The sequence below is a fragment of the Sander lucioperca genome, chromosome 21 (assembly GCF_008315115.2).
Source record: "Sander lucioperca isolate FBNREF2018 chromosome 21, SLUC_FBN_1.2, whole genome shotgun sequence".
Lineage (NCBI taxonomy): Eukaryota > Metazoa > Chordata > Actinopteri > Perciformes > Percidae > Sander > Sander lucioperca.
In genome coordinates this window covers 26,265,561-26,291,742 of record NC_050193.1, presented here as the reverse complement: position 1 = coordinate 26,291,742, position 26,182 = coordinate 26,265,561, and the positions used below count along the sequence as shown (strand labels likewise).

At 39.2% G+C, this 26,182-nt stretch overlaps 2 protein-coding genes and 1 long non-coding RNA gene across 3 annotated transcripts; 1 reads left to right on the top strand and 2 right to left on the bottom strand.

Moving 5' to 3' along the window:
* The first annotated feature begins 1,201 nt into the window (after positions 1 to 1,201).
* LOC116064025 lies at positions 1,202 to 4,838 on the top strand. Its single transcript, XR_004896128.1, has 3 exons — positions 1,202 to 1,578; positions 2,519 to 2,627; positions 4,458 to 4,838. It is a non-coding gene; the product is annotated as an uncharacterized LOC116064025 (long non-coding RNA).
* Positions 1,766 to 12,660, bottom strand: LOC116064024 (uncharacterized protein C21orf58-like). Its single transcript, XM_031319085.1, has 4 exons — positions 12,619 to 12,660; positions 4,437 to 4,536; positions 2,514 to 2,629; positions 1,766 to 1,939 (listed from the first exon to the last, which is right to left on the bottom strand). The coding sequence occupies exons 1-4, from the start codon at positions 12,658 to 12,660 to the stop codon at positions 1,766 to 1,768; spliced, it is 432 nt and encodes a 143-aa protein (XP_031174945.1).
* Positions 12,661 to 17,337: 4,677 nt separating this feature from the next.
* On the bottom strand, positions 17,338 to 18,864 carry rprml (reprimo-like). The gene has a single exon (XM_031319086.2). The coding sequence runs from the start codon at positions 18,411 to 18,413 to the stop codon at positions 18,078 to 18,080; it is 336 nt and encodes a 111-aa protein (XP_031174946.1). The 5' UTR covers positions 18,414 to 18,864; the 3' UTR covers positions 17,338 to 18,077.
* Positions 18,865 to 26,182: the final 7,318 nt, after the last annotated feature.

Genomic DNA, 26,182 nt, shown 5'->3' with positions numbered 1-26,182 from the left:
AATTGGCTATTGGCTGGGTGTTGCTGTGTGGTTGGTTATAGCTGCTGCAGGCGTAACATCGGCTCCTACCGACCAAGGAGGAGCAGACCTGATCACACAAAACACAAAAATATAAATGAATGTTAAATCTCCTGAATGTTTTATTTACCTAGTATAATGGGCAATGATAACAAGGCCAAAGCCCAATGATCAATGATATACAGTAAATAAAGTAATAGTTTTTCCTTTCATATACAGATTTGATAATGGATGGTAGATGTATTCTGGAGATTCGGGAGGGGAACAAGCTGAGAGAGAATAGAAAATTAAATTCTTCTCTCAACTTAAGATATGGCAAGACAAATAGACTATCTCTAAAAGTGGACCTTCTACCTGAAACAATCATCCTGGAAGCTCATCTGATGTAAAATGTACATAGAAATGTCATTAAAATGCTGTATATGCCTATCAGGTTTTGCTTAATCTTTGCACTTTAGGCTATTAAGATGATCAAATCTACAACATAACACACTGATTCACTTAAAGTAAGATCCTTCCACACCTGCAGTAATGAACACCCAGTGTCTTCAAAGCATGTAAGTTTGAGCCATTTCAGGAATGATTTTAATGGAAGAATACACAGGTTGAATCTACCTCACACAGTGGAGCCTCTGTAGAGAAAATGTCCCTTCTTTTTTAATCAAAACCTCATAGACTTGCTCTGTCTGTCAAAATTACATTCTGGTGCCTGCTATAAAAAAAATGTCTCAGCCTATTATTATACAGTATATGGATTTGATACAAACACATCAATAGTTTGATTTGATACAGGAATGAAATCTGATTAGTTAGGATTATCCTTTCTGTTTCAGAATGATGAATGTGCATTTGACTTTTTATTTATTCTGACATTCTATAATTCTGGATTAATGCATGACATAAACATCCTCGGTTGCTGCTGCTATGTATCTATTAATCATTATTATACAATTTAATGTCAGTGGCTGATAGTTTTTAAAATGGTGTTTATGTGCTTGGCTACATCAAAGGGCTCAACAGGCGTAACAGCATGGATGTATTAAGAGAACAACAGCTCATGTCAAGTGCCTCGAGTGTGGGAAAACAACAATGCGCATGCCCAAGTGCGGCTGATTGCCTGTTGCCCCATGCAATTTGATTGGCTATTTGCCAAGCACCGTTGTCGTCATTGGCTAGTTAATAGTTGGGTTGGGAATCGTTTCTTTTAGTAATTTAGTAACAATGTGGATTATCTTATACAGAACACATTTTAAAGTCTGCCTTTTGAATTTGTTTTAGATCAAACACCTTGGTGCCCACCAGCTGCGGGGTGAGTTATTGTTATCAACCAAATCGCTGGTGAAAATACTTGACGTGGAGTACTTCTCCAGGAAAAATGGCTAACTGCTAATATTAAGCTAGCTTGTCAGAGAAATTTTGCTTCCGGTGTGTGTAGCTCGGAGGGGATGGTACCTCGTCAAGACCAGTTTTTCGTTCAGGATCTCAACCTGTTTCTGAGAGGATTACCAACCTAGAAAGCAGCAGGACACATACTGTATAACAGAAAGTTGAGGAGAACAGGTATGTGCTCACCTATGCTAAATGTGAAATAGCCTCTTAACTTATGTCAAATGTATAAATTGTGTAATTTTCTGGTTTTGCATCTGTCCAAAATAGTTGTTGCCCAAGCATTTTTCCCACCTAAAACGCCACTGGCCATCAGTAATGAGTTGCCACATGAAATGTAATGGACATGCAGGGGTTCTGATCACCTGTCTCTGTGTGGAGGAGAAGAGGGGGGCTTGATGGGGTCTTGGTAGACCAGTGTGGCCTGAGGCAGGAACCACGCAGGGTAGGATATGCAAGGCATAGACTGGTAATAGTGGTGGTGTATCTCTGGGTCAGCCTCGTTCTCTTGAATTATAACCAGATCTCTGGGAGCCTGACATAGTGATGGAGAAAAAAGCCCAGCTTTATTTTTGAGTGAAAGACTAAGATCATTACTAAGTTGTCACTGCTTAAGTTTTAGTTCACTGACACTGTCTTTACTGTAATAAATGAAAAGAAAGAAAACCTTGTTTTGTTACTTATTTTAAAAAAACTTAAGGAATGACAACAAGGTGGATTCTAAATTCCAATTTAAAAATGTCAGCTGAAATGAAAATAGATAAAACTTTTTTACCCGACATTACACCCAGACAGCCCACAAAGTATGTGTAACTTAATGTTGATGTCTTAAAACATGATTTCACATTTGAGTTTCAAGACATCAAAGGTGCACTGGGAGGAAACTTTGGGACGCTGCATAAAATCACATATTGTTTGTACATCTGTGAGTGGAAGAATTTGATTTTGTGTTAAAGCTAAGTAGAATTCATTGAACTTGTTCCTACATTTTATTATATCAAGATAAAGGTGATATACTCAAACTCAGTTTCATATCACAAGTTATGACCGATGTTTTTTAAAAGTCAAACCCCTAAGTTTTTTTACCCTGATCCTTGTCTGGTACCCACCGCAGGGCCCGGCAGAGGGCTGGAGTATCCAAACGAGCTGAGTGCCGACATGGTCATGTTATTCATGATGACCTGGTGCATCTGGGCATTCTGGATCATCATCAGCTCTACAAGGTCTGCATATTGAAAATATTACACACACACACACACACACACACACACACACACACACACACACACACACACACACACACACACACACACACAGCACAATCAGCACTATCTGACGGTCCTCCGATTGTCTCATCTATTGTATCAGCCTGCTATCCTGTCCTCTTTCCTCGAGGCGACCAGGTCATTAATCCACAATGTGTCAAACCGAGGTGGTGAATGTGAGTTTTCTCACCTTGTCACTCAATATTTGTTTGACTTACCTCGCAAAATTATTTTACTGTTTCCCAGAAATACAAATACATTTTCTGACCAAGATTCAGAAAAGTCTGTAAGTTATCATAATTCCACTGTCACTTAAAAACTTGTTTTATATATGTGGCTGTGTAAGTTTTAAGAAATATTTGTCACCCTGATAAATTATTAAATTGTTTCCAGGCAATATGAATTTGATCTCTGGGCACCAGTCGTTTGTTAGCTCAGTGATGCAACATTCAGTAACTCGACAAACTGTGATATTTCACAGAAGAAATACACAAAATGATTTTTCTGAAGTAAAACTATTAACTATTAATAGTAAAACTAGACATACTGCACAGTACAAGTCCTGCATTCAAATGTTTACTTCAAGTTAAAAAAGAGGCAGTATCAGCACAATGTACTTCAATTTACCTAATGTCTGTTCAAGGTGGAGCATTCAACTCTAATATGATGCTAGATAGTTTCATCATAATTTAATTGTGATATTTTGTAAGTAAAATCGAAATCTGCCTTTGTCTGTCAGGTAAATGTAGTAGTATGTACTACTAGTAGTAGTAATGTTTTCCTATGAAGTAGATATACACAGTAAGCCACTAGTATACAGTTGGGTTGCATACTCTGTAAGATATTTCGGGGTACAATGGTTCTGGAGAAAGCTGCAAGCAACAATACCAGACTAGAGGTCAAGCAATAGGCCTGTTCCAAACAGGCCCGTTTTAAATGAGCACTGCAGTAGTATTAATAAATTCAGAAGGGTGGCAGCTAATTGGCAGTCAATTAATGTTAAAGGTAGAATAGTAACCATTATATCAGCCAGCAAGTGTGTTTGTAATAAAGAAGAATGTACCATCTCTAATACTTAAGACCTTGCGGATCAATACTTCACACCCAAGAGAAATTTGGTGATTGGTAAGGCCATTTTTAGTGCACACAAGTTTAAACTGAACATATAAAACCATCTCCATTCCACTTTTCCAATCACTGAAAGTTCAGGATTTAAGAGGGATATTGATGAAATCTGGTAACCGCTCATCAAAATACATGATTTTTGTGTTGGTTTTTTTTTAACAAATGTAACCGAAATGCAAAGTTGCTTCATGCAGCTATGTGCCGAACCACAAGTTTGGCTTTAAATGAATTCAGTTTATGTTATAGCACATGATTGTTTTATAACCAGAGTCAACTCAAAGTGAAACAGAAGCGGGGTTTAGGCAGCCATTATACCTGTTATAACCCAAAATCCATATTTTAACCTTTGAATCTCTAAACTAAATGCCACTGACTTACAAAACTTTATTTTAAATAGTTGAATTATCTCTTTAAAAGTTGTAAACCGGGCTGACTAACACCTGATGCAGCACTTGGATATGAATTTAACACACACTCTCACATACAAACTCACATTTTATGTAATTGTCCAAGCTCTAGAGTAGACCATAAATAATATATCTGAGTGCTTGCTATCAAGCTAGTAATGTGACAGATAGGCAAGAACAGCAGTGAGTGTGAAATCCTGAGACTTAGTTTGTGTCTGATGACAGTCTGTCGTACCCTCCTTGACGTGACCACCAGGTTTAATAGAAGGAGCAGAGCCAGGAGGCATCATGGTCGCTGGGAGCTGCTGCAAGATAGTGGTGGGCTGGTTAGGAGCCTGGGAAGGAGATATAAGACTGTAATGAGGCTCTCTGCCTGGAGGCACAGAGTCTGAGAATAAACTATATTATATATAACCTCTATACTCGGGGTGAAGCTCTACTCCACAGTAAGGAAAAAGAACAAAGGATTATCTTCCCATATGCAAACAATATTAAAAACATCACTTCTTGTAATACTAGAAACAATTGTATTATGACATAAAGCTCAGTGATTGGTTTTGTGTTTGAGCTAAACCGAGAGCAGCAGGTTAGTCGTTGCTAAGATTACAAGCTTTAGCTGACAGCCTAATGACCTCATAGAACAGAATGAGTTAAAATAATGCACACTTACAGAAAATGTATGAAAAGGATCATACGGCTCAAAGTGTGGATAAATATGTTCTGTCCACGCCATATGTGAGGGCTTCAGCTGATATTATGCTCAGTATGTAATTCTAACCTGTTTGCTGAGATGCAGAGGCACACAGTAGTGGGTTGCCAAGGTGCCAAAACACAAGCGACAGTCTGCATATGCACACACACACACACACACACACACACACACACACACACACACACACACACACACACACACTCTCTCACACTACCTCCGTCTGTGATCTACATTGACCTACAGTTTGTAGTACAGGCTGTTTAATTAATCTCATTTCTGAAGCTTAAAGCAGAGCAGCTGGTAACTCAAAGATCCAAAACTATTGTCTATAAAAGTATCCACCCACTCAGGACTTTTTTTTTTATGTTTTACTGTTTTTCAACGGTGAATCACAGTGGATGTAATTTTTTTTTTTTATACACTAATTAAACAAGAGAGAGAAAAATATCTGCAATTTAAATTAATTTAAAACTTAGGTAGGTGTTCTAGATACTAATAGTCTGAAATGAGGTAATGTATGAGTCATCAAGTAATCAACAAACAATTGAAAAGTAATAACAATTATGATGCTAATTAGAAGTTGTTTTTTTCTAATTAAGAGATTTTTGTGAGTGATTTTTAATCTGCATGCTGGCATTTTTCTAAGTATAGCCTTTGTATTTCCCCTGCACTAAAATGTAGTGTGCAACTGGGACACTGAGGCATCTTTATATTGCTTTTCATTTAGGTTAAACTTTAAAATTATATAAAGGAGACATTTTCTATCTGTCTATCTAAGTATGTGAACACAGACAGAGAGGGTGCTGAGAACATTATGGCATGTGGTTTAGTTACGTGATACAATATTTATATGCTGCGTATAATAGCTACAATATTAAAACAGGTGATAACATAGACTACATCCTTAATCAACAACCTAGAGATTAAACGGATATGTTTGGATTAGAAAAATAACATGGACATCTTAAATGAGCAACACTTAAATTGTACCCCCCTATTTACCATTTACAATTTATTATCAGGACAACAACAGTTACTACTAGATTTCTAGCACATAATTGTTGTAAGGTTTGTAAGAAGGAGATATAAGTTTATGTTGTGGTCTATATATGTGTGTTTGTATTTGTTGAAACAATTTTTCCTCCTATAGACAACCCATTACTAGTGTATAGTTAATGAATGCTTGATGACACAGCATACATACCAATAACATACACTTTGTGCTGATTCATTTGTTTTGATGAAATCCCTATACCAGGTGATGCATACATATACCTACAACGATTAGTGCATGCATATAATCAATTAATACATGTTTAATTTACACACTATCACTGTGTAACTGTAATAAGCAATTACAAGGACATCTGTCATTTTAGATATTCATACTCTACAAACAATTTCAGGGTTTTTCCTGCATAGAGAAATGTTTGGCACCCCCCCCCAAAGAGGTTTTACAAAATCACCAGCAAAAAAAAAAAAAGGTAAAAACTGAGAATAAAAATAGCAATTCAAATCCTCTCTAAATGTGTTTAAGAGTTATTTATCAAACAACAGTTGAACAAGCAGAGCATGAACTTGAATAGGAGGGTCAGGCTGTACTAACTGAGGTTTATTTACTCAGGCATAATATACATTTTTGTTTATTAAATGGGCAGAAATAACAGGTAAATGCATACATTTCTGTCAATACGGTAGGCGGACCGAAAATCTCTTACTGCCGTGCGTAGTCTCTCCCTAAAAGACCCATTCTGTGCCAGGAAAAACCCTGAATTTAAACCATTTGGCCGTTTCTTGTTTTTTTATTTTATTAAATTGTGATAGTAGACAGACCAGAAAGGGGGGAGAGAGCGAAGGGATGACAGCAAACCGAACCAGGGCTGCTGCAAAGGACTCAGCTTTAAAATAAAGGTTTACTCTAAGAGGTCTTTCACACCTGCCTTATTTAGTTTGGTTGAATCGCACTAGAGTTCGCTTTACTCTTTGGTGTGGTTCGTTTGGGCAGGTGTAAGGGCGTTTTCACAACGACAGCCTTTAGTTCGGTTGAATCGAACCAGAGTTTGTTTGCCCCGCTGGTGCGGTTCGTTTGGGCAGGTGAGAACGCGGCAATCAAACTCTGGTGCGTGCCAAAAGCGGACCAAACAAGCGTACCGAGACCTGCTTGAAGAGGTGGTCTCGGTACGCTTTCAATCGAATTCTGGAGCAGTTTGTTTGTGATGAGAACGTGATCCGTACTCGAACCGCACCAACTATATGTACTCTGCAAGTCTGAGCTAATGTCTCTGTAGTCAGGTGTGTTTAGCAATCTGCGATGCAGCAGAGCAGCAAACTGTAGCAGCTTGCAGTGTTTCTATCACAGAAATAGACTGCGGAGTTGGAGACAGACATCGTCAGAGCAGAGTGAAGTCTCGGTGACCAGAGCAAACGCTCGCAAAACCATGTCTGATTATTTAAATGAAATGAGCTGGTTTGACGGTGGAGATGAACGAAATATTCACTAGTCTAGAACACAGGACCTTCTTCCTGTATTTACTTTCTTGCTCCCACCCCAGACACATCTGACCAATAAGCAGAGTGAACGTTCTTGCGTGGTTTGTAATGACGCATCTTGGTAAGCTTGGATTTTTCCAGATGTGAAACGAAACCTAACCAAGGACATATCGCTCCAAGTTTACAAACTCATCAACTGATTTGTACCAAAGCAAACAAACTATAGGTGTGTGCCCTGATTGTAATAGTTGAGTGTGATAAAGTTGTTTTGAATTGCCCCCAGTCTTCCCACAGGTGATTTTCTGGTATTACTATTTAAAAATAACAATGATGTGGCCACTGGTGTGTGTTTAGAATGCAACCAACAATCCCCAACAAAAATAGACGGTTAGAGCCTAAGAGTTTCACTATGGCAGACGACACTAATTAGCACACAGTTTACATTCACTGTACCAATCTGCCTTCCAACTCTCCTTCCCTCCTCAACCCTCCCCACTCACTGTCAGTGGCAGGGGCCTCTACACCCCCGTCGCATCTACAGCTCTGTAATTAAAACGCTGTAATCTGGGGGGATCATCTCTATTTTTAAAAGCCCCCCTGTCATTGTGTGGGTAAAGTGACACAATGGGAAGCATCAAGCGGTGAAAGAGGAGGAGAAGGAGGAGAAGGAGGAAGGGGGGAGATAAGAACAACCGCAGCAGCAGGTGATAACAACTCTGAGAGATGAGGAAACTAATAAACTATGTTTTATTGGCAGAGTGGCCTAAAGATAATTCTCATCCTGTTATCCAGTGCAGCCCACGCCCATCAACAGATGTTTTTTTACAAGTGCTTTACAAATGCTACCACAGAAATTCAATCCACATCTTGTGAATGTTCAAGATGTTAAATTGCAAATAAAATCATCCCTGGACAAAAAAAGTAAGTAAGGCTGGGCAAAACTTCAGTATCAGAAATGATTATCTTTCACTGGGATCATATTGTGATGATATATCATATGCTGTCATTTTGTAGAATTCTGGAAATTGTTGATGTATTTAATCGATGTGATGTTGACGTGACACTAATTTTAACTACGTAATATACTGTTGGGTAGCTTAATCAATACGTTATATTAAATTGATTTTGAAATTGAATTTTATGTAAAATCCTAATCTGAAAGTTAACTTACTTACTGTAGCTACCAAATAAATGTAGTAGAGTAGAAGTATAAAATTGCATGAAATGAAAATACTAGTACAATTACCTAAAAAATGTGCTTAAGTACAGTACTTGAGTAAATGTAATGTGCTACATACCACCACTGCCATACTGCGACACATAATAATATTAATAATTATAATAACTTTATTTGTATAGCACATTTCATACATAGAATCCAGCTCAAAGTACTTCACAGTATGGCATTAAAAACAAAAAACAACAGAGAAAAGATAACATACACAAGATAAATAATTTCATAAGAATAGAATAAAAGATAAGACAATAAAATAAGGCAGAGATATAAAAGTAGTAAAAGATAAAAGTGAACTACATTAACTAAATGCCAGCCTGAATAATTAGGTCTTCAGTTATATTGATTTAAACCATACCAGCCCTGAAATGAAGTAAAGTAAGGAAGGTCATGATATAAGCTCACTCTGAATATTGAGGTTAGTATTAGTATATATCAGGAACCATATATGCATATGACATATGTCAAATATGAATGAGACCCTGCAGCTTTCTGACACTTAGACAGCCCACTTAGACTGGGCTGCTGAGGTATGATTAAATTACACTCACTCGCTCACACACACACACACACACGGAAATGGTCATCCTCAGTGTTGGTTAAAGGGTTAGCTCATTGCATTAGTGATCATTTATTCATCATACCCAAGGGGTGAAGATGGAAAGCCATGCATTAAGATGCCTAGCAGTTCTCTCCGCATCAAAACTAACCGCATTAACCATATTAGCCGGGAGTTCTGCTGAAGGCATTAAAAACAAATGGCATGGCATCACTGTTGCTTAGAACTTCTTCAAATGTTTTTTTCTATTAGAACGCTGGTGTTGGAGTTGTTGCCACTGTCAGTCGGGGGGGATGGTGACAGTAAGATGGCAGTTAAAGCTGTTATCATTAGTCCATAAGTCTGACTCACTTTCACCCCCCATGCCCCTCACCCCCTGCGGCATCAGCTCAAGAACATGGCCATTACCTTTCCCCGTTCCTATGGCAACACCACCCTGCAGCCCTTACAGTATGTGTTGGTAGAAATGTGTGTATGTGTGTTAACAATCACTTGTTTGTGTGTGTGCATGGGCATGGAGCGAGGATTGTTTAGATAGTGTCAGCGAAGAGTACAATCGATATACGTTAAAGGTTTAATGTCATCCTCTACCTCTCGCCTCGTCTGTTTCTGATAAATGTTCACTGCTCACAGCCTCAAGAAAGACACCATTCAACTGTCTTCAATTGTCTAGTGGTGATATGATGCAGTCCAGTGAATGTTTGTGGGTTTGTAATAAGTTAACAGTTGTGTTGTAATTCTTTTTAAATGATCCCTGTGGAGTGATTAATACATCTCTAAATTGGAACAACTGGACAGTTAGAAAGGCTCCATACCTTCTCATCAGGGGCCATCCAATGTCACCCCAACCCTTTTAGGAAAGCAGAAGTTTGGAGCCATCTCGGTAGCAATGACATAATGACAAACAGGAGGAGATAAAAAAAAGAGATGATATCTAGCGACGACGACAGCAAAAGAGTGACATTAGCCGAAATAGAGTGAAGGACAGGGCATAGAGCGTGGATGTTATTCTGTCTTTGGCGATCCACTGTCTGGGATGTAGGATTGAGGTAGAAAGAGAGCCAGAAAAGCACTGTGAGATAAGGCTTTGAATATACCTCCTCTCACTCTCTTCTTTTTCTCTTCTCCCTAAGGATGGAGGGCTGACTGACAGACGCTCCCCGCCACCACCTCCTCCTTCCCTGGCTGTGGGCAAGCTTTGTATAGTGCCTACCACGAACTTGAGCCAATTAACACGTCTCTATGCACACTCTGAGTTTATTAATACATAATAAACTAGTTAGAAACAGACACCAATTATCTTTAAATGTAAGTGGTTGGGGGAGGTGTGTCGTAGGCAGTGGGAAGGGTTTGTAATGATGCTGCAGAACGGTACATCAGTTTATGGTCAATGCAAGGGATTTTTAGTCAAAATCAATGGGATGAGACATCCACCATCCCCTTGAGAGGATGCAGCCCTCAAGGGGAGCCGATGTGATCGTCTCCATCTAAGGCAGCCAAGCTGGTGTCATTGTGTCTCAACTCCCTCTCTCCAGTGCTCCTCTCTGAATGCTGACTTAATCGCACACAACCTGTGCCAAGCTCCCTTTTTCTGTTTTGATCTGACATCCCCAGTGCCAAGCTGTCTCCTCGCTCTGACTGGGTCTCTGTGTGTATCCAGATGCAGCATTGACCTGGACGTGATCCCTAATTAAATACAGAAACAGAGATGAAAGATGGTTTAGTGCAACGTATGACTCGCCATTCCTCATCAGAATTAGATTTAACCTTACTGCCGAAGGCCTGCACAGACTATGAGCCTTTGTGCTATTATGCTCCATCTAAAACTTTCCTTCGTGTCAGAGGCTCATTAGATAATTCAATTTAGAATAGTGTATGATTTCCTCAATTAAATCATAAACTATCTGTAACAGTGAGTCACACACTGATGTACCGTTCTGCCTCTTTTTCTCTCAATGCAGAAAAGCTGCAGAGCAGAATCGGACTGTACTGCAAAAGATCACACCACCACTGACTTTCTCTTAGTTTTTTTAATTTTAGTGCAGTTCCTGTGACATAAACCTGTGAATACAAAGTATTTATTTGCATATTGTTTGTAATGACTCATACAAAATGGAGTACCACCTTTTTAGTGTAAAACCGCTACCTCCTTCAGATTACGGTTGTAATTAATATTATGCTTTTTAAAAAGCACACAGATACAGTAAGTGTCCACATTTGTTAAGAATTCAGTAAGAAGGAGGAAAATTAATTACTTTTAAATATAGAGCTTTTGGTGTTGTCTGTTTTCACTGGCAAATTCATTGTATGTACCAGAGCCACATTTCTACGTAATTTATTTCTAAAAACAACAAGAAGGTGACGGTGATGATACCCTAGTTATCACCATCTTGTGTTTCTTAATTATCTCTTACTTCATCCATTATTACATGGCAAACGACATGCTTGTATGAATTCAACTGCTGGTTCATAGTTCATAGAAAATATTGAGAGTACAGACAGATAAAAGGCATCAGGAGTGAAAGAGACAGAGCTGCTGGAGTGAGATCACACTGACATACTGCCAGACGAAATTCAGGACTGGGCGGGTAAAAAAGCACAGTGACAAGTCACATTACCTAAAAAACTGAACAATACCTTGGGGTTAGAGCTGACAGCACGATATTATTATGAAATCAACAACAGTCACATTGGTAAATGATGCTCACATTCACACTGAGAGCAGCATACTGTAGAAACACATTGGTGAGTGTGAAATGATGTAGGTGTATAATTTTGTCGATGGTTCGAAATGCGTTAATTGAGTAAAGTGTTTATGTGTGTGTGTGTATGTGCATATGTGTACGTTTGTTGCCAGTTTCATAGTGATGTGGGTAATGGAAAGAATGAGGCAATTTTGTTTGTTCATTTGCCTGCACATAATAGATTTATTTAAAATTTCATGAGTTTGAATGCAAGGACTGTTTGTTCCCTGCTGAATTGGATGCGGCACAATTTGCCTGGGGTGATGTGGAGAAAAGGTCTGTGTGTGTGTGTGTGTGTGTGTGTGTGTGTGTGTGTGTGTGTGTGTGTGTGTGTGTGGACGACTGTGGATTTGCAGTACTTTTAGTGTTTTTTGGAAATCTGTTTCAAGGGGCTCAAGCCAGTGAGGGTTCTCACAGCAACTATAAAAATGAAAAGAATTGCTTTAAGAAAATAATCACATTTTAGCGAACATTGTGTGTTCAAGGAAAATGAACGAAAAATACATGCTATAATTTGAGTGTAGATGCCATATGTGACTCCCTTTGAAATGATTGCCAAGTCATACCACTTTAGTGTGTGTGTGTGTGTGTGTGTGTGTGTGTGTGTGTGTGCACGCATGCGTTCGTGTCCGTGTGTACCAAAGGGAGGGAGAGAAAAGAGTGTTTACATCCACTCACCTGTGTAAGACATGAGATAAGGTTTCCGTTCCTCAACTTCATTGCATGTATTGTTATTGCTTCCTCCTTTGAATACAACACATCCCATTAGAAACATTGAATGGAGCCGAGAAAGGCCACATCATCCTTGTGGGACCTGCGTTGGCATGGAGAACAGATCTTTTGTGTATCTTGCCCTCTAATCAAAAATACTGAGGGATTTAAAAATGGCTTTCACACACAGTGTCGCCTAGTTGACAAATCTGTATCGTTGACTGATTTTCCTGGTAAAAAAGCAAAGCACAACAAGAGACCTTCACAATGATATATAAGGTATTGTCACTCAAAGACAAGCTTTTTGGAAGAGCTATCTCTATTACATTTGAGTGCTGAATGCCATTGCCGGTTTAATCACCATTATTTCTGTCATGATTTCATGGCCACTGCACGGTTCATTATTTTCTGTGCGGCTCTGTTGTAAAAGGTCAGTGATGACGCTTCGTGACAAGCAAAAGTACTTTGAAACTCACCAAACCTGCACAACTGCAGACAGTTGATTGGGGTGAAGGGTTAACATGTAAACGTGTTGTTCCTGCACTGCCACTGGAACATTATCCTATTAATATCCTCCTCTTGCACTTATTATAATTAACTACATCTCAACCTTGTCCAGCAGTCCAACTTGTGGGCCCATAACTGTATATAACATATACCATGTTTATTGCAGATCATTTCATTTGTGAAGAGAAGCACCATAGCGAGCACCATCCTTGTGTCCACAACAGATTGTGGACATGGATGGTGCTACATGCTAACTCTTTAGCATATGCTCAGTGGTAGTGGGCGACTCACATTGCCTCCGAAGTGAGAGAGAGAGAGAGAGAGAGAGAGAGAGAGAGAGAGAGCGAGAGAGAAATAACTTTTAAGTGGATCTCAGGCAAGATGGTGAGTCATTTTAACTGACATTCAGCCAAGTCAAGAGAAAAGACTTTTGTGTAAGAAAGTGACAAGACACCGAAGAATCAGTTGTCAATTGCAACATTCAGTGCTAGTGCTAATAGTTGTGTTTGTTTTGTGCAGTATTAAGTGAGGGTGTTTTACATATCAGCTTGTTAAAGACTAGATATCAAAACTAGATTTGTTTTGTATTACTGTAGTCACTGAGTATGCTGGGTGCAAGCTGCTATGTTTCTATGCTTGCAGTCTTGCTGAAATGTCAGTGAGTGATGTATCCTATTGCAGTCATTTTCAGTCGATACATACATGGTCCGTGGTATTGGCTGCTACAAGTAGTTAACACTTATCATAATTGAAGAAATATGCCAACAGTAGAGTTGTTATTTCTGTAAGTCATCTTACAAAATGTTATACAGTAGCTGTGTCCATCTCGTCCATGCTTTTTCTGGGTGTTTTCCTGTTGCTCTTTTTCTGGTTTTGGCACAGAAAAATGACGTTCCCATTCTGATATTTCGACGTTCCTGCCTACAAAGCTCTGATGGACTCACTGGGTTTTCCAACCTGGGAAACAGGCCTCAATGAGCACAACACCAGATCTATTTGAATAGGTGAAAAAGACTTTTGAGCCACCTGACAACAGCAAAACAATAAACATGTATAAACCCTGCAATGTTCCAGGACCCCAGTGGGCCCTCTGAATCATTCAGCTCGCCCAACTGTACCCCCTACTCACCCTGTGGGGGTTGCGTTAAGGCAATGCCTGACTTACTGTGCAATATGTTTTTAATCTGAGTTTCCGTGTAACAAGTTAATAACTGTATGAAGGACTGCATGCTTCTTTGTGTCCAACAAGTATTTATGGTAACAATACCAATTTTTGTTTTCTTTTTCCTGAGGATTACAGGCTTACGAAAGCAAAGGTGAGGCTTACAAAGAACTACCATAAATTGTCTTAATAGCAGTTCTGTTCACCAAAATAATTTAATTTATTGCAGTAGATAATTTAGCCTGACCCCTTAACCTCCTCTCTGTAAACAATCTGTTTATATGCAAGTGAAATCACAGGCCTACTGTTTATACAAATGCTTATAGTGTCCTTACATTGATCTTTGTAAGTGTAAAAAAATATTTTTTGCTTTCATATTAATTGCTCTCTGCCGTGCTCCGAAAACTTAAAAGCAACAATAATGCACTTAACACACAGGTTGTAGTAGTAACAAGTCCGTGCTAGGCCAAGTCCCGCCGTACCTAAGCTCACTGGTCACAATAGCCCTACCCCCACGCAACCTCCGCTCAAGCAGTTACATCTCCTTGGTCACCCCAAAAGTGCACACCTTCTTTGGCCGCCACTCCTTCCAGTTCTCAGCTGCAAACGACTGGAATGAGCTACAAAAACCCCTGAAACTCAAAACCCTTATCCCACTAACTGCCTTTAAAGCACGTCTGACCAAGCTCCTGTCCGATCACTGCATGTGCTAATTGTTCATCATTCATGTATTATTTTTATACACCCTATCCCACTGTCTCTGACAAGCCCCATTGCACATTTGCACATATCCGTTTACGCGCTTTTGCACCTTGCTCATATCTGTTTACGCGCTTCTGCACCTTGCACCTGCCCTGGCACCTTGCACCAGCCCTGGCATGCAAAACTGTATTTCTCCCCACCACTGTTGCAACACCTTGTTGTCATACTTTGCTATTCAGACCACAACCTGCACTAACTATATATTGACTCTTTACTACATCTCAGCATTTAAATATTTCTGTCTATGTATATGTATATGTATATGTATATTGTGCTACGATTGTTCAACATCACTAAGCAGTCCACACTTTGCACATACTGTACATTGACTCTCTCACATTTAATATTCATATAGACCGTCTTTTCATGTATACTGTGTTATTCGTGTTTCTACTTCACTACCTTCTACCTCACTACCTAGACAAATAACTGTATATTGACTCTTTACTACATTCAGCATTTTTGACAGACTGTCCATGTTTACTGTGTTATTACTGATCCACATCACTAACTAGATTACATATTGCACTAACTGTATATTGACTTCACTACTTCTCAGCACTCATATAGACTATCTATTTATATATACTGCGTTATAACTGATCACTGGACCCACAACACCATCTTGACCATAATTTACATAGCATCTGTATTCTGACTCTTTACTACTTCTCAGCAATGTTATAGATTGTCTATTTCATGTATATTATGTTATCACCACACCACTTTCGCATAGCTATCGACTTACTTACACCTCACTTTGTGCCGGCTAGAACTGCCTACTTAATCTGTACCCTTGTAGCCTATTGTATTCTGTTTTCTTGTTGAATGTGAAACTATATGTTGTCTTGTACGCTTCTGCTTTTTTTGGCCAGGTCGCCGTTGCAAATAAGAACCTGTTCTCAGTGGCTTACCTGGTTAAATAAAGGTTAAAAAACAAACATGTAAACATATTTAAAAAACATAGTATTTTTCATACGCATGCATGATGTGTTTTGTCTGAAATTGTTTGTAAAGTTCTCAGCTATTAAAGTCTAATTATCTAAGGAGTTTTATTAATTAATGTTGTTTTTCTGAGAAACTTGTTGTTGAGTTAGGAATTTGCTGGTCTGTTGCACATCAGTGTCCGATGTGTGCATGGTGAATAGGCACATGTGTGGATGCATGGGTGTGTTTGTAAGGATTCATCTACCCCAGCTCTCCTAACAAGTACTGAAATAATAATGAGAACTTTGGTTGCTTTTGAGTAGGGCACAAGAGACAAGGATGAGAGTATGCAGATAGAAATAGAAATAGAACCAAAATGCTGAGCTGGATACAATAGTAACCTGCAGTAATATCTAACACCTACAATGACACTTTCTGTGTAATAGAAATAGTAAAAAGTTTTTTTTTTCTTGAGAAAGAAAAGAGGTGTGTGCAATGTGTAGACACTCAGCGGCACAAAGAATAATGATATCACACCTCATGGATGTCGCTGTATGTCCTCTTTGTGTGAAATCCTTCTAATGCTGCATAACCTGCATATACTGTAGGTTCGCTCACTGCTATATTAATTCACATGTATGCTCTCTTTTGCACACTCGCTGATGGCACAAAAGAAGAACATTAGCTCTGGATGCCATACTTAAACTCTTAAGATGCAGTGGGGGTTGCTGGGAAGTTAAGTGGTCAAGGTGAGCCTGGATGTTCCTTATTTGCTGGTCACTCTTCAGAGAGATCAGATTAAATTCCATGAAGCCAATATGAGCTCGGCCTGTTGTCTACAAGATGGATAACTCAACCTGGCCTCTCATCGCCTTTCTATATGAAGCTGCAATAAATGCCACGCTCCTTCTACTTAGTATTAGGTATTAAGTGTGATGTGCCGCTTCACCTTACTGCTTCAAATGTTGTCTTTATTTTCAGCTAGAACTAGTTAAAATATCCTTTTCTGTGTAACTCCTTTAATATTAATAAATATGATCCTATTACATTTAAAAGTGCACCTACTAGTGAGTTAATGTATTCACTTAATGCTTTCATCTTGTGCCTATAATATCACATCTGATTAGATGTGAAGGGAGAGGTGGATCAGAGAACATTTCACAAGTCTGATTTGATTTGAGTTTGAAATTAAAATGTAAAATAGTACATGTTTCTTTAGAGATTGGTATGGTACTGATTCAGTTCTGAGTTGAAAGACAAGACACACTATTGGAAGAAAACAATTTCATTTCAGTGTTGACATGATATGTTTCATGAACAGATTGCAACGCTTTATATGGTAATGTCAATGTTTTAATTGCATGCTGCAAAGTTTTTATTTGGTACAAAATAATTCATGCAGCATCAGTGATTTCAAAAGTGCAAAACAGGTCCAAAAATCACTTTACAGATCAATAAGCGAGCATGCCAAACAGGACCAGAACCACTCCATAAAGCTAGGACGGAGTTTTTTGAAAAACGTGCAAGATTTCAGTATTTAGAGTGTATTTACCAAACGAGACCAAGAAAAATACTTTGTATAGAGAATACCCACATGTCCATCACGTCCATATAGCACACTGGAAGACGTGGAACTATAAGAATTCACAATCATGCTTTTTGACAGTTTTAAAACTATTCATGAACAATCATTTCAAATTTACAAAAAAAAAGAAAAACTAACTAAACAAAAAATGAGGTAACAGCTTGTAAACATGTTTGTCACTTTGTTCAGTTTGGCAACATTAAATTCACTCAAAAGATTCAACAGATCGGCCCACGTGTAAACAATTTCCCGTGTTTTACGCACAAACTTTACGCACGAACATTGGTCACTAGACTACTTTCCTGTAGTCGTTTTTTCGGAAGGAAATGTAAAGTTTTTGCATATCTTTCCTCACTAATAAACAGATGGGGCGTCTTTGAGTAGTACATGCAGATACAGATCTTGACCTGCGGCAGGAAACGCGCACCAGATCCTCACACCGGATCTCCGCTGCAGTTTTCCACAGTACCTGCTCTCCGTGCTCTACCTGAGCCCGATCATGACCGTCTCCACGTCTTTAGAGGGTCTCCGGTCCTTTACCAGGAAGTTAATCATGCTCTCCGATTTGATCATCAGGTTGCACCCGAGGAAAAATATGCCGAACACTACGGTAAGCGACAACACGCATAGCACCGCGATTTGCACCACACGCATGACGAAGAGTTTGCGCTCGTCTTGCACCAGCACCAGGGACCCTCCACCGTCGCCGGTCACCACGTTGTCGGTTCCATTGCCGGAATATGTCGCCAAAGTCCCGGCGAGGGTCTGACTGCCGTTAAACAGCGCGCCCTGGGTCACGTCGAACAAGGAGAAGTTCATGTTTCCTTGCGGGTTATCAGCAAAAAGACTCCACTAGGCAGGCACACACACAGTCTCACCACAAAACCTAGACTCCAAGTAAAACTTAGCGTCATGTGACTGTTCAGACAAAAATAAGAGGAAGAAACACAAAAATAATACGCTTGTAAAGTCCAGCTCTACAGGAAAACAACGAGTTTTGCCACAGCCTCAGTGCGTAATGACCTCATCCACATCACCGCAGTCAAACAGCGTCGCATCAGGTGCAGCCAAAAGTAAGTTTCAACTCAAAGTCTACGTTTCTCTGACTTTAAGTGAGTCTTCTTAGACAGTGCGCAAGGTGCAAAACGTATTTCCTCCGTTGTAATAAGAGACAGTCTGTTTGCGCCTGTGTTCGCCTGCGAGCGCTTCTTCTGTGCCAAGTCTGTGGTGCGTTTTAAAGTGATGATGAGTTCCCCGTTGACCAAACCACCACTCCTCACCAGGGGAGGTATTAAGAGGTCCTCCGATTATTCGCTGCTGCTCTGATGTGCAAAAAAAGAGAAAGAAAGAAAACTTTATTTGAACAAGTCTTAATCTGTAATTCAGTCTACCTTTTATTTGATCTTCCTCCTATTATCTTGTGAATAACTGCTACTGACGTAAATTATATCTATTTCTAATGCAAAATAAGAATTTAACATTAGATGCACATTTTACTCTCCCAGATTTCTTTTTATTTATTTATCTCCAGTAGTGTAGTAAGTTTTTTTGGGAATCATGTGCATTCTTGTTTCCTAAAAAATATCCTCCAACAGGTGAATGTATTTCAAACAAGTGATATATTGTGTTAGTCTCTTAATTCAAGAAAATTTGCTTTTAAAGAACAAGTTTAAACGTGGATATTTTTAAGTGTGCCCCGGTAGCACTCATTTATGCACATCAATAATGCCTGAAAGCCTCACCAAATTCAGACATACATTAACTTTGAATCAGTCAAATCAAAAAAGTGTTTGAAAATCATTTTAAAACATGAAAGCCTTCAGTTCAATTAGAATCCAAATGAGTTGCAGATTAACATCTGCTTCTTTGAGAGGTATTTATGTGGAATTTAATGTCTGTTGCTGAGGGAAATGTCACTGTTACGTAGAGAGAGATAGACCAATATAGGCACAGCCAGCTATAACTAAGAAATGAAGACATGAATTAATAATCTATGATTGAACCATGGTAAATATTTATCAGAAATATTGGCTCCTCTGCTTTCGCTGTCTCTGCTTTTTCCTTTCAGGCAGCAGCTGTAATTAAAACCATTGAGAAGCAGACGGCTCTCTGTTTTTATTGGATGTGTTATTCAAACATCACTTTGTCTTTCAGGTGTTGTGTGTAACCAGGGGCGATTCTAGGATCAGACCTTTAGGGGGGCTCAGCCCCTAATGAGAATGTGACACGGATACAGTGCCTTGCAAAAGTGTTAACCCCCCCTGCTAAATCAGTAATTTCATTAACCGATACTCTCTGAGCTGGCTACTGAACAACAACGTCAGCTAACGTTTTTAACTAAACCTGAGACTTCATAAATCACAGTAATAACGACCAATTTGACACAATGTTCTAACATTCATCAATTTTAGTTGCTTTCGTTTTACTTTGGGTTTTAATCTGCGACTTGAAATTACCAACTTCTTCTCTGGGGACTGCCAACGTTAAACTTCACAACAGCACTCCTGCTCTCCCTCTGACAGATTAGATAGAGACTCAGCCAAAGGCGGGAGTCTGGCACAACCACCTCTGATTGGCCGACACTACGTTTCTGTTAACCCTTTCCTTGACTGGGTTACAGGTGCGTAGCATCGGCGACAGCGACACAGGATATTAAACCTGTTTCAAGCCCTTTGAATCTGTACTTTTTTGTCCTTTGTCACTAACAGACAAGTTCACAAACTCTCACTTGAAGCACCAAAATTGATTTGGGGGGACTGAGATTCAATTTAGGGGGCTTGAGCCCCCCTAAAAAGGGTCTAAAATGTAAAAAACGTGTGTAACTATTGCAGCTGCCTAGGACACCATTACCAAAGTGGAGTTGAAACCCCTGCAACCTGATCTGTAAAGAAATATGAGCCTTGGGTAAGCATGTTCCAGATGCAAATATACTATACAAAAGTTTCAAATCATTATTGATCCTGATTACAATAACATTCTCTCAGAAGTATTCTCTCCCTCATCCCCCACCTCTTTCTGCATGCAGAATGTGAGGTTTTATTTTATGAGGTCTGTACTGTATTGACAGGCTGCATTTGTTATTGGTTTAACAGTCTATATTACCCAATACTATCTCTGCATTTTTCTAAATTATCAGACTAAAAAGAAATGGCAATGAGTTTGGGATGCTCAAAAAGTAGTTCTCTCTCTTTAGGTCAGCACTTAATTAATGTCCTACCTGTAATTAAAAAAGAACTCCAGTGATTGTATTACTAGATAACTTATACATGTTTGAGCTGATTTCTACCCATACATGAAACTTGTTTAAAAATTCTGACTTGTTTGCAAGATTCTCCCTTTTTCTGATGAGTATAATCTGTGTTGATACTACACATCAACACAGATTGTTACTGGATGGATGGATACTTGCCCAGTAAGTTTGAAAATAATCTGACACAGCTAGTCTGTGCTTTAAAATTTCAAACATTACAAATTTATGAAAATATCTCATCAGATTTTAATGGAAATGTAACTGCTGCAAGGGGGAAGGGCCCTAAAATCACTGAAATGAGGTACTATAACCAAGTTAGAAACTATTTAACTATCTTGGCACCAATTTTAATATGTATTATCCAATTACATCGGCAAAGGATAACAGCTGCTATATAAATAAAGTATGTAATTATATTGTACATAAACACTCTCAACTGTTCTTTAAAAGATACAGAAGAGAAACTGCATTCTCCTATTTTATCTTAATACCTCACTTTTACTTATATTGATGTGAAATTGCACTGATGAACTTCAACTTTTAACTGTATTTTTGCTTGTTTTAACTGTAAGGTGTCCTTGAGTGCTATGAAAGGCGCCAATAAATAAAATGTATTATTATTATTATTATTATTATTATTATTATTATTATTATTAACAGGTTGATAAAAAGCTGCCTCAAATATTTTGAAACGAGTCCCCAAGACTTGTCTGCAGAGCCTGTCAAATTAATCTGCTGTTTGTCTAAAAACAAAGAATATGAAATTCAATTTGGGATGCTCCTGACGTCTAGGTAAGCAGCTTTCAGCTACCAACTGACAAGCTTGTGTACAAACAATGATTAGCTCCATCCACAAATACCTTCCATAAGCCTTGAGGTGGTTTACTTACAGATCATTCATTAATGGCTGATAACAGAAGAATAAGGAGCGTTTTTTTGTGTATAATACGATCAAGTAATCTCATTAGCCTGAGGATTTGGTTGCTGCAAATTAATTGGCAGCATGTAAATCAATCCTGCACAATTTGATTCTGTTCTATTATTCATTGCAGTGTGATTATGGAAAGTAGCTTGTACTTACACTTCATCTCTCTGTCAATATACAAATCCTCTCACTACAGTTAAAACCTAACAATACCTTTAATGAAACTTTAATGAACATGCTACTCCTTTCAATTTATTACCAAATCTTTTGAAAATTTGCCACATCATTATTAAATGTATTTTTGAAGAAGTTTTTCCCCTTTTAGAAGCTTCATAAATGGAAGAACCTGTGGCTGATTTACATCTTCAGACTCTTTGGAGTATCAGGCTGAGGATTTGCTGTGAATGCGGCACATTTCATTGATACACCAGTCACAGAAAGAGATATTTAAATAACCGGTGATTATTGTTGGTATAACTGTATATGAAGATATATTCATATGAGGATGCATATAGACATGGATGTGAGTGTCTGACTTGTTCCTAAGCAACAGTAGACCTGTGAGCCCAGTGACAGATGGTTGGTGAAGTTATTTTGGTTTGGAGGAGAAGGAGAGGGAGGCAGCGATGAGGTGCCTGGATGGAGGAGGGGGGAAACGTTTCCACTTAACATGGGGGATTTGGCAGCCTAGCAACACAAACTAAGTGAAGACATCCCTAGCAACAAGGAGGTGGTGTTTGACCCCACCCACGTCCCCTCTGCTCTTTACCCCTACGTCCTTTTTGTGCGTGGTGCTGCCACAGGGCTGACATGACCAAGGACTCAAAGTGGACACACCCTTTCAAGCCCCTCCACCCCGGAGGGAGCAGACTTTCCTCACAACTTCCCTCTTTTCAATTAACAGATTCCTCCTAAGATGCCCCTTTATTAGCTGATCAAAGCACGCACAGAACTGCAAGGAAGCTGCCGTGTCCCTGTGTGTGTGTGTGTGTGTATGTGTGTGTGTGTGTGTTGGAGAGTGCGTGTGCGTGCGTGATGTTATATGCCAGGAAACACCAAGGCGAGTAAAGTGTAGGTTAACAAAAGTGCGTATATGGATGGACCAAGTATCACAAATAGCAGGGAAAGTGTTAGAAGCCATGTTTTGATCTTAAGGTGCTTGTCACCTTTGGGACTCCTAATCACACAGAGAGAAATACAGTCATTAATTACACACTGATACAGATTGCAGGGACACATTGCCACAGCAGAGTGGTGCCCCACATCAACCCCACTAAACAAGCATCATTAAAGTTATTGGAGTTGATGCTTTGATTTGTAGGGGGATATTCGACTAAGTGTGTGTGTGTGTGTGTGTGTGTGTGTGGGTGGGTGGGTGTGTGTGCACCTACTGCAGCCGTCCATTTGAATGGTGAAAGTCTTTTGTTGAGAAACAGATTACAGATTTCACCAATCTGATTGAAGAAAATCCTTTCCAGTACAGACATCTCATGCACTCCACCAGCCGCCACCCATTAACCTCATTTCCATTTAGACACATCTCAGTAATGCAGGCTATGCTGCTCTGTCCCTTCTTTCCCTTTATTTGTCACATTCTGTCTCCTTTGTTCCTTCAACTTCTTTCATTCCAGGTGTCTCGCTTATATTAAACAGCAGGCTACATTAGACTTCCCACAGTTCTGAAGTCTGGATGCACTTAAAACAACAACAGAAATATGCTCCTTCCTTCTCTCCATCCCTCATGTATCCTCAGTTATTTCTTTCTCTCTTTATTTTTACTTTCTCCAAATAAACACTGTCATCCCCTGAGAGGGAAATGTAAGCTGCAGATCCGGAGGGGCTAGAGGAGGTGAAGGCAGATTCGATAGCAAGGCATCACAACACAAATACACATTGTCCCACGTCAGCGACTCCGGGGCACATTTCATAAGCCTGCCAACCCTTCACCTGAGTGAGAAAAAAGTCATGTCCCCCCACTTGACCCTCCCACCCGCCAGTTAAATGCAGCGAAGCAGGAAAGCGTTAGCCGGTTGCGGGTAACCAAACACTGATTTTGTCTGAGAATGATTGCGTTTTAATATTGACTCTCTGAGACTCAGTGAAAAGCTTAAAGGGCACCAGATAGATCTGCAACACAGGTCAGGACCCTTCCATCCCTTTTTCCTCCTCTAGCCCACATCCTCGCTTCTTGTTCAGTCTTAATTGGCTGCCATCTGACCCAGTGTCTAGCTTTTTACTCAGGGCAACTGGCGCTATGCTCTTCCAAAAATGCCATTCATCTGTGGGGGTGATTGCCACAGAAGGCTTTGGAGCCAATAGATCCAAATCAGTCAATACTGGAGAGGGGGTTTGATTGATCCCAGTGTATTACCTGCACCATCCACCCACACTGAGAGCTTAATGCCAGCAGAACAGTTGACTATTATAGCTTTTCTACTTATTTCTCTATTTTTGTCATTTCTTCTCGTGGCAATTCTTGGACACGGGTGGCAGTAACTTAGCAACAAGCTGGTGAATAACAGCAAGGCACCGGGATAAAAATTCAATAAATGGACAAGTGCAGACATAAGAAGCATTGTCTGCTTCTGCAAGCCCCCCACACACACACACACACACACACACACACACACACACATACATACACACATACATACATACATACATACAACACCACACTTCCCAAAGTTAATTTCAGTCGGGCAATCTTAGCTTTTATCTCAGTTTTTGCCTCATTTTCTTTTTCTTTCTTGTTTTAAAAGCTGACAAATCTCCACATGCTCCATTATTTAGTGGAATGGGAAGAGGTTTCCTGTGGCGGGCTCTTATCAGTTCATAAATTTAGTGAGGAGGAGGACAGAGAGCTTGGCTTGACTGTTTCTATGGAAGGCATATTACATAGCAGTTGCTTGGGGCAATATCATTCTCTTTAGCCCCCCAAAAAAATCAAGAAAGGACTACTTGAACTATTCTTTTATATATTATTTTTCCCACTATCTTTCTACCACAGCTACACAACTTGGTGTTGGCTGTTTCAAGACGTTGTGTGGATTCATTCATTTAGATATACACGCTTATTAACTGTTATATGCTGTGCTTTTTTCAATCCAGTAGAGGGCAGGGCTTTAACAGGATATAAGTCACTTTAAACTGTGTTTTTTTAAATAATATATGTATCCTGAGAGGAGCACTGTGGTAGTGATTTCAAATAAACTGTATCTGTAATACGTAAGTACATGCAAAGCAACAAATCACTAACTGCGCTGAGTCCTGACAAACACCTCTGCACAGTATGCAGGTGTCCAAAATGCTGCTGATATGTATTGGTATATCAAATATGTCAAATGACCCTCCAGAAAACACAATGAGGATTAGCATAGCATAGCATATTAGTTTTTAGTAACTTATTTAAACCTTGTGTAGTGTTCATATTTTTTGTTACACAGCCAATGTTCCCGGGTCTGGTGGACCCACCACATTATAAGGCTTTTAAATCAATACAGCCATGACAATTTATGTAAAAATACTTAACAGATGTTTACTTTAGCTCAATTAACAATGATATATACATCATTTATGGTTCATATTTGCCATTTACCCCTGTGAGATCACATTTATGATCATATGATAATTTTCGTGTTTTGTGAGAAAACAAGGAAATTCAATTATAAAAAAGGTAAAAAAAAAAAATAGAAACAAGATTGTTATTGTTATATCATAATTGGTGCTTATTTCTTAGAACTTAATCAGAACAGATGAAAGTGTTTGAAATGTAACAATTTTGTAACTTTGTGTGGGAATAGCAGGTGCAGAAAGACAACATTCCCACACACAGACACCTAAACTCAGACACGCACACATACAGACGCACAGACACACACAGAGATGCACAGACACATAGACACACACAGAGATGCACAGACACATAGACACACACACACACACACACACACACAGCAGGCCCAGTTAGGAGGAGGACACAGTTAAGTTTCATAGCACCTACAATTATTACACAATTATTACACTCGGGTCCAGTAGACCCGAACACCTCATATGTAATAGTTATGTGTAGCGGGGGTGTACCATGTGCAGTCATTGAAAATAAGTTATTTTGTATGTTCTTCACAGAAAATGAGCCAAGGCCAATGAGTTTGAGTTAGAAGAAATAATAAATAGCATAACTTTTCTTTTAGCAAACATTGAAAACACCATAGAACACCATACAAGGGTTAAACAGTCTATGGTTCACACTTAAAATAAAACATGCCCATTAGTGTTGATGGCAACTATTTATTCCAAAATGGAAAAGGGGGGCGTTCACAGCTGTAAAAAGGTGAAAACGTATGAATGCAGGGGTGCAAATGGTCCAGTATTTAAAGAAACACTATAATTAAATAATTTATTAATTAGTTAATT

Coding starts and splice junctions, on each gene's coding strand:
- rprml (XM_031319086.2), bottom strand. CDS start 18,413: ATGAACTTCTCCTTGTTCGACGTGACCCAGGGCGCGCTGTTTAACGGC.
- LOC116064024 (XM_031319085.1), bottom strand. CDS start 12,660: ATGAAGTTGAGGAACGGAAACCTTATCTCATGTCTTACACAG. Junction 4,537..12,618: donor TTATCTCATGTCTTACACAG/GTGAGTGGATGT, acceptor TCTCCTTCCCAG/GCTCCTAACCAGCCCACCAC. Junction 2,630..4,436: donor TGGTGGTCACGTCAAGGAGG/GTACGACAGACT, acceptor TTCAATATGCAG/ACCTTGTAGAGCTGATGATG.